Consider the following 12,369-nt stretch of genomic DNA (forward strand, 5'->3'; position numbering starts at 1 on the left):
TCACCAGTGGCCTGCACTCTGTAGCCCCGCCATGCCTCTTACCGTGTCACGTACAGGCAAACTTCTAGTCTTTCTCAAAAAGACATGAACACTCTACTGAGCAACTGAATCCGTTTTCTAGAAGATTCCCCAAGTCCAGTCTTGCAAATTACAAGACAGCGCTGTGTAGCACGCAAACGTTCTCCGTGCAGCCCAACAGCACAGCCACCAGCGCGACCAAGGACTTCACACATGGCTAACAACCCGAGTACTTGCTTAATTAAAATTAATCACGGGGCCAGTGCTGTGGCATCACCAGCTAAAGCCGCTGCCTTCAGTGCCGGCATCCCATATGGTCACTGGTTCAAGACCCGGCTGCTCCACTTCCCATCCAGCTCCCTGCTGTGGCCTGGGAAAGCAGTAGAAGATGGCCCAAGTCCTTGGGCCCCTGCACACTCATGGGAGACCCACAAGAAGCTCCTGGCTTCCAACTGGGGTCGGCTCAGCTCCAGCCGTTGCAGCCATCTGGGGGAATGAACAGTGGATGGAAGACTCTCTCTCTCTCTGCCGCTCCTCTCTCTGTGTAACTCTGCCTTTCAAATAAATAAATAAATAAATGGTTTAAAAAAAACCCTTAAATCACCATTCACAGCCCCTGGTTTTATGCCGCTGGCATTCACTTGGATTCAAAACAGCTCCTCTGTCTTTGCTTTTTTTAATATTTATTTACATGAAAGGCAGTTACAAAGCTTTCACTCCTGGTTCACTCCTCAAACGGCAGTCAAGGCCGGGGCTGACAGGCAAAGCCAGGAGTCTGTGACCGCATCTGGGTCTCCCCTGGCACCGCTGTCCCCAGGCCTGACGGATGGGAGCTGGGTCGCAAGTGGAGCGGCTGGGATGTGAACCGTGCTCCCGTGGGATGCGGCTTCACGCGCTGTCACAGTGCTGGCCACGCCGACTACTTTTTAAAACCTGCTGTTCCTCCTCGAAGTTCACCTTCAACAGCATGAAGTCCAACCCTCAGCGAGCACAATTCCATGGCACTGAGACCTGCCGACAGGACACCGAATCTGGGCTTCGTCTTGGTTTTCCAGGTTTGCTTGTGAAGTGTGGCTGTCTGTCTTCCTCTGAGTCCCTGCCCTGGCCGACTCAGCCTGGGCCAGCGCTGTGGCCAAGCGGCCAAAGCCACCATGTGCGACACCAGCGTCCCACATGGGCAGCGGTTCAAGTCCTGGCTGTTCCACTTCTGACCCACCTTCCTGCTAATGCACCTGGGAAAGCAGCCAGGACATGGCCCCGGTGTGTGGGCCCCGCACCCACGTGGGAGACAGGGGAGGAGCTCCTGGCTCCAGCCGCTGGGCCATCTGGTGGAAGCGCTGCCTCTAGCACTCTGCTCCCTCCAGAACGCACAGACAGAAGGCGCGCGGGCTTCCTGGGGGCATAGCTGGGAACATGGGTGCTGTGGGGAGCAAACCGGACTAGACTGAGTTACTGGGATTAAGACTTATTCTATGCATCTGCTCCCCCACAACATGGCGCTGGGAGAGAAGTAAACAGCTTCCGCACAGCTGCCTCCAGTTCAACTAATAAACTGTAGGACTTGCTCCTGATTGGAGGAGAGCAGCGTACTCGGCGTGTGGGCAGCCGAGTTAGGATTGGCGGAGGAGGACTATAAAGGAGGAGAGAGACGGCATGCACGAGGAACATCTAAGGGGACCATCTAGCTGAAGGAACACCTGTGCAGCCCCCGAGAAGAGCCGGCCGGCGGTGTGCCGCTCCCCTGCGGAAGTGGGGAATGTGGCCAGGGGGAACTGCCCTTCCACGGAGGTGGAAGGGATAGTAGCCAACCCGGGAAGAACCAGCAGCAAACCCGGGGAGGGCCGAGCAGACGAAAGAACAGCGCAGGGTCCTGTGTCGTTCCTCCACGAAGAGGGGGAGCGACAGGTGCAGGGAGGGCCCAACGACCCCCACCCACTGAGCGGGGGAGGGGTCCTGCCCGGGGCAGAAACGCTGTCCTCGTGCCCCTCGCTGGGCCTGTGCTGGCGGAGGCCACTCAAGACCACGGCCTCGGCTCAACGGCAACAGACTCAAGAGAACGCCCAAGGAGAGGCGGACGGACCCCTCCACCTCCTGCGGCTGAGCCCAGAGCCGCAGAATCAGCTCACTTTTTAAAGAAAAAAAAATGTACTTATTTATTTTGAAAGTCAGAGTTACAGAGCTCTTCCCCCTGCAGGCCCACCCCCAGACGGCCACAACCACTGGTCAGAGCCAGGAGCCCCAGCTGGGCCTCCACGGATGCCGTGAGGGCCCAGAAATCTGAGGCATTTTCCGCTTTTCCAGGCCATTAGCAGGGAGCTGGACTGGAAACGGAACGGCCAAGATTCAAACAGGCACCCACACGGGACGCCGGCACCAAGGCGGCGGCTTCCCTGCTGCCACACCGGCCCCAGCCTGGTCGTCACACAGCGCACAGTGCAGCCGCACGAGGGGGAACAGGGTCAGAGACACCCGGCACCACCCGCCTGCCCGCGGCACTCACCACGGGGGTGGGGAGAGGCGCCGCTCAGGGCGCGGGGCTTCCCCCCCAGACACTGAGACACCAGCTGCCCCGCCCCTCACTCCAGAGGGCAGGGGAGGCCCGCACAGCGTCTCCGCCTCCGGCCAGTGCCCTGCCCAGGGTGGCCAAGGGGCCACCTCCTCCTGCAGCGTCCGTGTGCGATGCTGCCCCAGGGCGACTGAGCCCCAAAGACCAAGATGGAAACAGCGGGCAGGGGCCGGGTGTCTGGGCCCAGGACAGCCTCGCCCAGACTCCGGCCTCCCCCGAGCTCCACCAGCCACTCTCACTTCTCACTTCGGCTTCTCATTGGTCCTGAGCATGTTTCTGGCTCAAAGGGCAGTCCGAAGACACCCGCACCTGTCCCGTGGCCCGGTGACCGCGGTAGGGGAGGGCGGCAGTGACGTGGCCTTCCTCCTCACCCTGCAAGCGTCTGGGGCGCTCTCCGCTCTCAGGGGAGACGGCCGGGGCCCAGCACAGGCCGCTCAGGCCAGGCCGGCCCGCGCCAGGTCCTGGGGGGCCCAGCTCGCCCCTCCCCCAGCCGCACAGGCCGCTCAGGCCAGGCCGGCCCGCGCCAGGTCCTGGGGCAGCACGCGGCCCTTCTTGCGGGCCCTCTGCAGGCGCCGCTCGGCCCTGGCCGCCTTCTTCTGGCGCAGGTTCTGCCGGCGCTTGTCCTGCCGCTGCTGCATCTGCTGCACCACGCGGGCCGAGCGCTTCTCCCAGCGGCGCTGGCGCTGGGCCCGCCGCTTCTCCTTGCGCTGCAGGGCCGCCCGCAGCAGGCCCTCGTCGTCCCGGATCCTCACGCCCTCCGCCTTGTACAGCAGGTTGGTCCACTGCATCCTGGCCTCCAGCTGCCGGGCGCTGCCCTCGTCCCGCGCGCGCAGCTCCTCCAGCCGGCCCCGCCGCGCCTGCAGGCGCTCCAGCAGCTGCCGGTAGTTCCTGCCCGTGAGCGGCGTCAGCTTCCCCTTCACCTGCTGCCTCCTCGCCTTCCTGCGCTGGGCCTTGCTGGCCGGCTCCTCCTCACTCACCTCCACCTGGGAGGGCGGCGTCAGCTCACACACGGCACCCCGGGCCTCACCAGCCCCGGACGAAGTCACCCCCCAGGTGACCAGTCCAGGAGCCCAGCCCCGGACGGAAGTCACCCCCCAGGCCAGAGCCCAGCCCCGGACAGAAGTCACCCCCCCCCCAGGCCCAGAGATCAGAGCTGGACGGAAGTCGCCCCCCAGGCCTGGAGCCCAGCCCCAGACAGAAGTCACCCCCCCCCCAGGCCCAGAGATCAGAGCTGGACGGAAGTCACCCCCCAGGCCTGGAGCCCAGCCCTGGATGGAAGTCGCCCCCCAGGCCAGAGCCCAGCCCAGGACAGAAGTCCCCCCCCCCAGGCCCGGAGCCCTCCTGAGCGCCAGGCCCCGCTCACCTTATTGAAGATCAGCCCCGGCGGCTCGGGGGGCTCCTTGCGGGCAGCCTCTGGGGCCGGCGCAGCCGCGGCCTCGGCCTCCCCGGCCTCCTTGGCCTCCGCCCGGGCACGCAGCTCCCTGCGCTTCCTCTTCTTCCGCTCCCGCTCCTGCTTCCTGCGCCGCCGCTTCTCCAAGGTGGCGGCTGACGGCTCCTCGGCCCCGCCCTGGAGAGGAGCGGGCGTCCCTGGTTAGAGGCCTCCGTCCAGCACACGCCCAGGGCGTCCAGCACACGCCCAGGGCGAGAGCGGGGCTGGGAGGCACGGAGGAGCCCCGGGACGTCCAAGCGAGAACCGTGGCTCCCAGCCCACGGGTGCTGGTGCCACTCAGAACCCCACAGCGAAGGGCTGCTCACCGCAGGGCACCTGCCCAGAAGGCTGGGCGAACAGGACGGCCTCACTGCCCCCTCGGCGACCGCCTCCCGCGAGGTTGGGGCGGGGCCTAGCTCACTGACAGGTACAGCCCTGCCCCCTGTCCTCACAGGACGATGGCGGGGACCCCCAGCCCCGGTGGCGGCCCAGAGCCCGTCCTGCCCGCAGGAGGGCTTACCCCCACCCACGGCCCCACTGCCGCCCAGTCCTGGCGCCGAGGGCACGGCCGGAGGACACGCCCCGGAAAGGGGAGCAGGCACGCAGCGGGCTGTGCCCCCACGCCGAGCCGAGAGTGCGCACCCGGCACCTGGCTGTCACGGGGACCCAGCACGCGGCTGGCGACCTGGGGACCGAGGTCCCCCAAAGCTGCGAGGGCGGAGGGTCGCGGCGAGGTCTCGGCACCCACCTGGCCCCGGGCCTCCCGGATCTTCTCGCGCAGCCGCTGCCGCAGGACGTCCAGCGCAAACACGGAGTCAGGCTCGGCGGCCGGGCCACCTGGGGGAGACGGGGCTGAGAGGGGCCCGCGAACCCGCCCCCGGCTCGGCGGGCAGCCCCTGCGCTGTCCCCAACAGCCCGCCGGCTGCGGTAGCTGGGGTTCCCGCAGCAGCGGCTCAGGCCACCCCCGGCCCCGGGTGCGGCCCTGCCCGCGGAGCCCTGCTGTCCCCCAGGCCCGGCCCGGCCCCTCACCTGCGGCGGCCCCCGTGGAGCCGGAGGCCTCGCGCTCCGGGGCAGCCGCCGACGCGCGGGGCCCGGAGGCGGCCTGCGCCCGGCGCTGCGTCTCCTGCGGGCCGCGCGGCCTCTTGGGCGCCTTCCTCCTCTTCTTCCTCGGCGGCCCAGCAGCTTCCGAGCCTCGAGCTTTGCCCGCTGCAGTGCCAGAGAGGAGAGTCTGTGCCAAGGGCTCCGACCCCGGCGCGGCCCCCGGCGGACACGGCCCTCCCCGGCCCGGGCCCACCCCAGCCCCCTACAGCCTTTCCGGCCCCGCACGCCCTCCGCCCCGACCCGCCGGCCGCCTCACCCGCTTTGCGCTTCTGCGGCTCGGGGCCGGGCTGCGCGCAAATCTTCTTGGCCAGGCCCTGGAGGTAGGCGTCCTTGGCGAGCAGGGACGTCATGGCTGCAGGTCGCGGCACCACGGCTCGCGGCGGCCGCAGAGCGCGAGACGGGGGACGCGGTGAAGCCCCGCGACCGCGCCGCGCCGCTCGCCGGAAGCCACCGCGGGCGCAGGCGCCGCCAGCCGAGCGCCGAGCAGCTGCGTGCGACTGGACAGGTCTGGCTCCACCGGAAGAGGCGCCCCGCGCGAGCGCGGAGCATTGTGGGCCGTCGGGGAGGAGCCCCTCCGCGGCCCCGCCCCCAGGCGTCGTGGGTCAGTGGGCAGGGGACGAAGTGCCCGGGTGTCCGAGCCGCCTCAGCCCGTCTCGGGTGGGCGCCGCGGACGCGGGTCCTGTCACAGAGGTGACCGGGGAGCTCATGTTTGAAAAGCAGAGAGAGATGTTCCGTCCGCTGGCTCCGCCCCGGATGCCCGCCAGGAGCCTGGATCTCCGTCCGGGCCACCGCGTGCCCACGGGGACCCAAGGCCTCGCCGTCGCCGGTCCCAGTCCCGAGGCCGTGGTGTTTCCAGCCCAGGCCGAGGCCGAGTCGCCGGCCTGAGGCGCGGGGACCCCACTCCCCGGTCCCCTGACACCCGCAGGGCCCCGCCGAGCACCGGCGGTCGGGACGGCCATTGGTCAGCGGCTGCCTGCGGGGAGCGCGCGGCCGCGCTCTGCGGACCCGCTCAGGCCCGGGGCGCGCCTCCCCGCGTCTCCGGGCGCAAAACCTCGGAGCCCCGCGGCCCGGGCCGGGGTGACTGACAGCCCCGGGACGGGGGACGGTGGACGGTCCCCTCGCTTGCCCGCCCTCCCGGGCCCGCAGTGGCCTCCGCGGGGTGTCCAGGGTGCGGCCCCGGCCCGCAGGGGGCGCCCAGGCAACAGGTGTAGGGCTCCACCGTCCGCGGCCCAGGCTGTGGGCCATGGGTGCACCTGCCGCCCCCCAGCCGGGCAGACACCCGAGGACGCGCGCCCGGGCTCCGAGCCTCTCACTCGCCCGACGCGAGGGCCTGATGGGCGCCAGCGGAGAGGCCCGGCCGGGGCCGCGCAGGCTGCGGAAGAAAGAGGCTGCAACAAGAACAGGAGGCGGCGTTTTTATTCGGCAGCCTCGGCAGCACCAGGGACGCGGGGCGCGGACATTCGTGGCCGCAAGCGCACTGTCCAGGAGCCAGGCGCGGCGGACGGCGCCCTGAGCCGGCTGCCTCCTTCCCGCCTGGCCGCCCAGGGAGGCAGTGGCTGGGTCCGCTCCCCCCAGGCTCCCTGTCCAGGTTCCCAAGGTCCGGAGAAACCAGGGCCTGGCAGGTCAGGCGTGCTCCGTGGGGCCGGGGCCACCCGCGTGGGAGTGGGCCGTGGCTGCAGCCTGCAGGGGGCCGGCGCCGGGCTCCGGGGACGCCAGCGGAGGGGCCGCGAGGCCATCGGCAGAGTCTGTGTCGAGGTCCGGCCTCCAGTAAGCTTCGCACAGAGGCAGGTCGTTAGCTTCGCCCAGACTGGAGCTTTGCAGCCACCAGAAACCCCAGGGAGAGACAGGAGCAGCAGAGAGGAAAGCCGGGGTGGGGCAAGACAGAAGCAGAGTTGAGAAAACAGACGCAGCTGACCTGCCGCTCCCTTCCACTCTGGCCTGGCTGCGGGGGCCGGCGCACCCCTGCGTCCGTCCGGAGAGGGGGAAGCCACCCCGGGCCTGCCCCTCCCAGGCGGCCCGAGCTCACGGGGTCGCTGTGCTGGCCGGCGGCTCCCGGCCCCCGGCAGGGCCCCTGGTGAAGGGCTCGGCTCAGCCACAGCGGGGGCGATGAGCCCGGGGCTGGCCCCTGCCCCTGGCTCCCCTCCCTCGCCCCTGCCCTCGGCATTCGGGCTGGGAACCGTCCTGGGCTCAGAGTGGCGTCTCACGGAGAGCGGAAGGGGAGAGGCGGAACCAGAAAGAGCAAGCAGACAGCGGCGGGCGGTGCGCGAGCGAGTGTGGAGGCAGGGGACTGCCAAGCATGGACGGGGGGGGGGGGGGGGGGGGGCCTGCACCCCGCAGGCCGGCAGGGAGGGGCGAGCGCCACCTGCTGGCCCTGCCCGGAACGGCCCTGGCACAGGTGTTCACAGGCGAGGAGCTGGGAGGCCCGACACGGCCTCCGGGAGCAACAGGTGGCATTTTCAATCCACTTCCGGGGGCGGGGGAGGTTGGTCCAGGAGCCGCCACGAGTGGGATGGCCGCAGCCTCCGCTGCCGCTGTGCACGCTACACTCGGATTTCCTGGGGCCCCCGGCCCACACGGTCTCAGTTTTCAGACCCTAGGAGCACCCCCCCTCCCCCAGCTAGAATGACAGGTGTCGCCAACTGCTGTGTCCCCGGGGCCCAGCGCTCCAGCTCCAGGAACAAGGCTGCATGATGGGAGACTGGACGGCTCTGCAGGCCATCTCCCTCCCTGCCCCCAAGACCACCCCACCGCCCCGCCACGGAGTTTGGTGACATGGCCCCCCAGGCGAGCACTGGCAACGCGGACGTGGGCACGGGCCCGGGCGGTGCAGAGGAGCCAGCCCGGCCTGGGCTGAAATGTCTACGCCTGGATTCAACCACTAAGTGGAGCGGTGCAGGAGGAGGCTCTTGGGGGAGGGGGCTGAGCTCCGGCGCCCGGCGGCAGCCCCCCGACGCCCACGGGTGCGGCACAAGGGCCTGGTGGAGAATCGTCTGTCCGTCAAACGCTCCGGAACGCGGCGCCTTCCTGGGGGCCGGGCCCAGCCCTATCTGTACCTGGACGAGTAGTACTCCTCCTCCAGCTCGTACAGGTCGATGGACACCTCGTCCCGCAGCGCCACCAGCTTCCGGTCACACTCCTCCTGCAGGGCGCGCAGCTGCTGGTTGCGCTGGTCGATGGCCTCGTTCACGGAGGGGAAGTCATTGAGGATGAGGAACTGCTTGAGGTCGGACACCAGCCGCATCAGGGACTCGCCCGCTCGGACCTGCAGCCGGCAGAGCCAGGGCGGCACGGCGTCAGGGAGCGCGGTGCCCGGGGGCCTCGGCCTCCTCGTCCGCAGAATGGGGCTCCAGGCCGGCAGGGTCCCGGGCACCTGCCTGACCAGCAGGGGCGCAGGCCTACTTCCGGCCCCCGCCCTGGGCTCAGCCCCGGGTTTCAGCCGTGCAAGGGCCCGTTCTGGCCCGTGTGTCCCCGGGGCAGCAGCCCAGGGGCCCCTGCCAGACTCCCGGGACCGCCGGACACGCCACCCGCCTGGCCGCCTCCGGGCTCTACAAAGGCACCAGGGGGCAAAGCCGCAGCCCCTCCTGCTTTCTCCCTGCCGCTCACAGGAGGGGGAGCCCTGCGCCCCACCCCCCGGGAAGCCTAGTGGAGACCCCCGCTGTCCCCACCCCAGCACTCACGATGTTGGCGGCCCGCACGTGCATCTCGTAGTTGTCCTGTTCGCCCTGAGTGGCCCGCGACACCTGCGTCTCCTCCTCGATCTGGGAACAAACGAGGACGCCTAGAGCGGCCGGCCGGAGCCCCCGCCCGCCCCCTGCGCTGACCAGACGTCCGTCCAGGCTCCCTCCCCGCGCCGGAGCCCACGGCGCTGACCGCCGGGACGGCCAGCCTCATCTGGGGTGTGCAGCCTGGTTTGGCAGGGCCTGGGGTCACTTCTCCAAGTGGCTGCGTCCCGCGGGCCGGGCACAGGGGCCCCTGGGTCACCGGCTGGGACGGACCCCAGCGTGCTGCAGGCGACTCCCAAGCACCAGAGGAGCCGGGCACCCAGCCCAGGCCCTCAGCCTGGACACGGCCTCCCCGCGGACGCTGCGAGGCCGTGGAAGGGGAAGCCGGTAAGCGTCCTCTGAAAAGGGGACGAGGCCACCGGAGCTTAATCGTGGAGACCACGGAGACGGCACACGGGTGGCCACGTGACTGCCAGCTACGGCCCAGGCCCTGACCACCCTGCCTACCTGCAGGGGCCCCCAGCTCCCCCCCCCCCCCCCGCCGCGTCCATCTCTCTCCCGGTCACGCAGCGGCTACGAGGCTCAGGCCCCCAACAGCTGCCTTCCCCAGAGAAACTGCCCCCTGGTCACACGGGGAAACCGAGGCAGCGACCCCGGCACTCGCGGTAGCCGCGGTCGGGCCGGAGCCCCGGCTCTGCTTTGCCTGCCCCACAGCCACCGCGCCGTCCACCCATCGCCCACCGCCCCATCCGCCCGACGCCCACCGCCCGGTCGGTCGCCCCCTCTGCCCACCGCCCCGACCGTCCACCGCCCACTGCCCATCGCCCGCGGGCAACGCCAGCGCGAGCGGCCCCCGGCCCGAACCCGCGCCCACCTTGGCGGTCTTGATGATCTCCGTGAAGTTGTCCATGACGGACTTGACGTCATCCTTGAGCCGCTTGTTGTAGGACTGCAGCAGCGTCTCCTTGCTCTGGGGCAGCGCTCTCTGCTGGGCCATGGCGCGCCTCGGGCGGCACAGGGGTCGCTCTGCAACCCCCGGGGCAGGGCTGGCCTGAGCAGGACGAGCTAGGCCCGCGAGCTCGCGCCCCGCCGCCCCCGGGCCCGGTCTCCGTCCACCCCGCACCCCGCCGCGGCGGACCGGCTCCGAGGCCGGACCCTTCGCTTGCACGCCCGGGGCCCCGGAAACGCGGCCGAACACCCGACTCGGGGCCGGCGACGCCGCGAACCGGCCACAGCCTCCCTCGCCGCTCCCGGGCAGCGCCGACCCCAGCTCGCCGTCGGCGGCCCTGCCCCCCGGGCCCGCGCTCACCGGAGCCCGTCCACACCCGGCCCGGCCCGCCGAATCTTCTCCCGAGTCCGCCGCCACTCTCGAGGCCCCGCCCCTGGCTTCAAGCGTTAAAGGACGCTGTCGCTTTAAACCGAAATCCCGCGCAGGCGCCAGGTCTCGCGATACCCGAGGCGGCTTCATATTACCCACAATTCCCTTCCCTTTCTCTCTCCTCTAGCCGCTCAAGATGGTGAGTCTGCGTCCTGCGGCTCCCGACCCGGGTCCGGGCTCCATCCGCAGCCATCCTCTGCCGGGCGCGTGCGGGCGGCTCCCCCGCGCCGCCGGGGGCTAGGGGAGGCCTGCCGTGTCCGGCACGGGGGCCGCGGAGCGGGGTGCGCCGGCCCTGCGGCTGCCGGGTCGGGGAGGAGGACCGGGGAGCGCTTCGCCGCAGTGCGGACCCCAGAGGGGACGGGCCGAGGCGGGGGCGGCTGTAACGGCCTCGGTCTCTCTCGCCCGCGGCAGCCGAAGGGGAAGAAGGCCAAGGGGAAGAAGGTGGCCCCGGCCCCTGCCGTGGTCAAGAAGCAGGAGGCCAAGAAGGTGGTGAACCCGCTGTTCGAGAAGCGGCCCAAGAACTTCGGCATCGGTGCGCGGGGCCGTGCGGGCCGGGCGGGCGCGCGGGCGGGCGGGCGGGCGGGCCGGGGCCGGCGCAGATGATGTGACGGAATATTTGCTATCCGAGCGCGCTGACGACGTCCACACCACCAAGATCGCTGATGCGCCGGCCGGCCGGGGCGGGCGCGGGGCGCGGGCGGGGGCGGGCCGGGCCGGGCCGGGCCGGGCTCACGGCGCTGCCCCCCCAGGACAGGACATCCAGCCCAAGCGGGACCTCACGCGCTTCGTCAAGTGGCCGCGCTACATCCGGCTGCAGCGGCAGCGGGCCATCCTGTACAAGCGGCTGAAGGTGCCGCCCGCCATCAACCAGTTCACGCAGGCGCTGGACCGCCAGACGGGTGCGGGGCGGGGGGCGCGGCGGGGCGGGGCGCTCCCGCGGGGCCGGGGCGGGGGGCGGCGGGCGGCGAGGCTGAACCCCGCGTCCCCGCAGCCACGCAGCTGCTGAAGCTGGCCCACAAGTACCGGCCCGAGACCAAGCAGGAGAAGAAGCAGCGGCTGCTGGCGCGCGCCGAGAAGAAGGCGGCCGGCAAGGGGGACGTGCCCACCAAGCGGCCGCCGGTGCTGCGGGCGGGTGAGCGGGGGGCCGGGCCCACCCAGCGGCCGCCGGTGCTGCGGGGCGGGGGCGGGGCCGGAGCTGGACAGGGGGCAGGAGAGCGGGGCCGGGCCCACGCTGCGCGCTCACGCCCGCGCGTGCTCGGGCTCCAGGCGTGAACACCGTCACGACCCTGGTGGAGAACAAGAAGGCGCAGCTGGTGGTGATCGCGCACGACGTGGACCCCATCGAGGTGGGTGCGGGCAGGGGCGCGGCTGCGGGGAGGGCCCCGCGCGGCTGCGATGACGACACGTCCGCGCTGAGCGCAGCTCTGAAGCGCACACACGAGCTTTTTAACCCTGAGCAGCTGCGGCCGGCGGCCCGGGGCGGGGGTCCGCGGGGGGGCCCCGCTCAGCCGCGCCTCCCCCTCGCAGCTGGTGGTCTTCCTGCCCGCCCTGTGCCGCAAGATGGGGGTCCCCTACTGCATCCTGAAGGGCAAGGCCCGGCTCGGCCGGCTGGTGCACCGGAAGACCTGCACCACCGTGGCCTTCACGCAGGTGAACTCGTAAGTGCCCGCGTCCCCCCAGGCCCCCTCCCCCCAGCCCTGCCCCCGCCAGTGATGGTCGAGAATTTCTTCACCTGAACCAGCCGTGTGGTCAGTGACGTCTGAGGCGCCCGCGCCCAGGCAGAGGCCGCCCTGTGCCCGCGAGTGAAAACCAACCACGTGTCCCCCCCCCCCCCCCCCCCGTGTGTCAGGGAGGACAAAGGGGCCCTGGCGAAGCTGGTGGAGGCCATCAGGACCAACTACAACGACAGATACGACGAGGTGAGCGCCGCAGCGCCCGCCCCTCCCTGTCCAGCCGCGCGGCCGGCCAGGCTGACCGCCCCTGTCCTTGCAGATCCGCCGCCACTGGGGAGGCAACGTCCTGGGGCCCAAGTCCGTGGCTCGCATCGCCAAGCTGGAGAAGGCCAAGGCCAAGGAGCTGGCCACGAAGCTGGGGTGACCGCGGGCTGCTTGTACATAATAAAGCTGGTTTGTCCCAGCCCGTGTCCCTGACTCAG

The 12,369-nt window shown here is 70.6% G+C and overlaps 3 protein-coding genes and 2 non-coding genes across 6 annotated transcripts; 3 read left to right on the forward strand and 2 right to left on the reverse strand.

Annotated features, from left to right (window-relative positions):
* Window positions 1-680: 680 nt before the first annotated feature.
* Window positions 681-6,361, reverse strand: SURF6 (surfeit 6). 2 transcript variants are annotated; one of them, XM_070058586.1, is made up of 6 exons: window positions 5,371-6,361; window positions 5,043-5,219; window positions 4,762-4,850; window positions 3,948-4,151; window positions 3,112-3,567; window positions 681-3,042 (listed from the first exon to the last, which is right to left on the reverse strand). In XM_070058586.1, the coding sequence occupies exons 1-6, from the start codon at window positions 5,462-5,464 to the stop codon at window positions 3,019-3,021; spliced, it is 1,044 nt and encodes a 347-aa protein (XP_069914687.1). In that variant the 5' UTR covers window positions 5,465-6,361; the 3' UTR covers window positions 681-3,018. The 2 variants fall into 2 exon arrangements, with proteins under 2 accessions (XP_069914687.1, XP_069914677.1); XM_070058576.1 differs by having other exon boundaries at window positions 2,145-3,567.
* Window positions 6,362-6,512: 151 nt separating this feature from the next.
* Window positions 6,513-10,285, reverse strand: MED22 (mediator complex subunit 22). The gene is made up of 5 exons (XM_070058650.1): window positions 10,146-10,285; window positions 9,711-9,862; window positions 8,792-8,872; window positions 8,168-8,376; window positions 6,513-6,927 (listed from the first exon to the last, which is right to left on the reverse strand). Exons 2-5 carry the CDS (start codon window positions 9,831-9,833, stop codon window positions 6,738-6,740), a joined length of 603 nt encoding a protein of 200 aa, XP_069914751.1. The 5' UTR covers window positions 9,834-9,862; window positions 10,146-10,285; the 3' UTR covers window positions 6,513-6,737.
* On the forward strand, window positions 10,238-12,350 carry RPL7A (ribosomal protein L7a). The gene is made up of 8 exons (XM_070058624.1): window positions 10,238-10,353; window positions 10,626-10,746; window positions 10,964-11,113; window positions 11,206-11,346; window positions 11,481-11,560; window positions 11,742-11,872; window positions 12,064-12,133; window positions 12,207-12,350. Exons 1-8 carry the CDS (start codon window positions 10,351-10,353, stop codon window positions 12,309-12,311), a joined length of 801 nt encoding a protein of 266 aa, XP_069914725.1. The 5' UTR covers window positions 10,238-10,350; the 3' UTR covers window positions 12,312-12,350.
* On the forward strand, window positions 10,809-10,881 carry LOC138847754 (small nucleolar RNA SNORD24). Its single transcript, XR_011385714.1, has one exon. It is a non-coding gene; the product is annotated as a small nucleolar RNA SNORD24 (small nucleolar RNA).
* LOC138847753 (small nucleolar RNA SNORD36) lies at window positions 11,605-11,675 on the forward strand. The gene has a single exon (XR_011385713.1). It is a non-coding gene; the product is annotated as a small nucleolar RNA SNORD36 (small nucleolar RNA).
* Window positions 12,351-12,369: the final 19 nt, after the last annotated feature.

This window comes from Oryctolagus cuniculus, chromosome 1, assembly GCF_964237555.1.
Source record: "Oryctolagus cuniculus chromosome 1, mOryCun1.1, whole genome shotgun sequence".
NCBI lineage: Eukaryota > Metazoa > Chordata > Mammalia > Lagomorpha > Leporidae > Oryctolagus > Oryctolagus cuniculus.

Excerpts from the sequence above, each read along its gene's own strand:
- SURF6 (XM_070058586.1), bottom strand. The coding sequence starts at position 5,464 with ATGACGTCCCTGCTCGCCAAGGACGCCTACCTCCAGGGCCTGGCCAAG. Across the intron at positions 4,152-4,761 it reads TCCGGGAGGCCCGGGGCCAG|GGCGGGGCCGAGGAGCCGTC; the intron begins GTGGGTGCCGAG and ends GCTCCTCTCCAG. Across the intron at positions 3,568-3,947 it reads CGGGGCTGATCTTCAATAAG|GTGGAGGTGAGTGAGGAGGA; the intron begins GTGAGCGGGGCC and ends CCGCCCTCCCAG.
- MED22 (XM_070058650.1), bottom strand. The coding sequence starts at position 9,833 with ATGGCCCAGCAGAGAGCGCTGCCCCAGAGCAAGGAGACGCTGCTGCAG. Across the intron at positions 8,873-9,710 it reads AGATCATCAAGACCGCCAAG|ATCGAGGAGGAGACGCAGGT; the intron begins GTGGGCGCGGGT and ends GTTTGTTCCCAG. Across the intron at positions 6,928-8,167 it reads GAGGAGTACTACTCGTCCAG|CTCCAGTCTGGGCGAAGCTA; the intron begins GTACAGATAGGG and ends GTGGCTGCAAAG.
- RPL7A (XM_070058624.1), top strand. Across the intron at positions 11,561-11,741 it reads ACGACGTGGACCCCATCGAG|CTGGTGGTCTTCCTGCCCGC; the intron begins GTGGGTGCGGGC and ends TCCCCCTCGCAG. Across the intron at positions 12,134-12,206 it reads ACAACGACAGATACGACGAG|ATCCGCCGCCACTGGGGAGG; the intron begins GTGAGCGCCGCA and ends CTGTCCTTGCAG.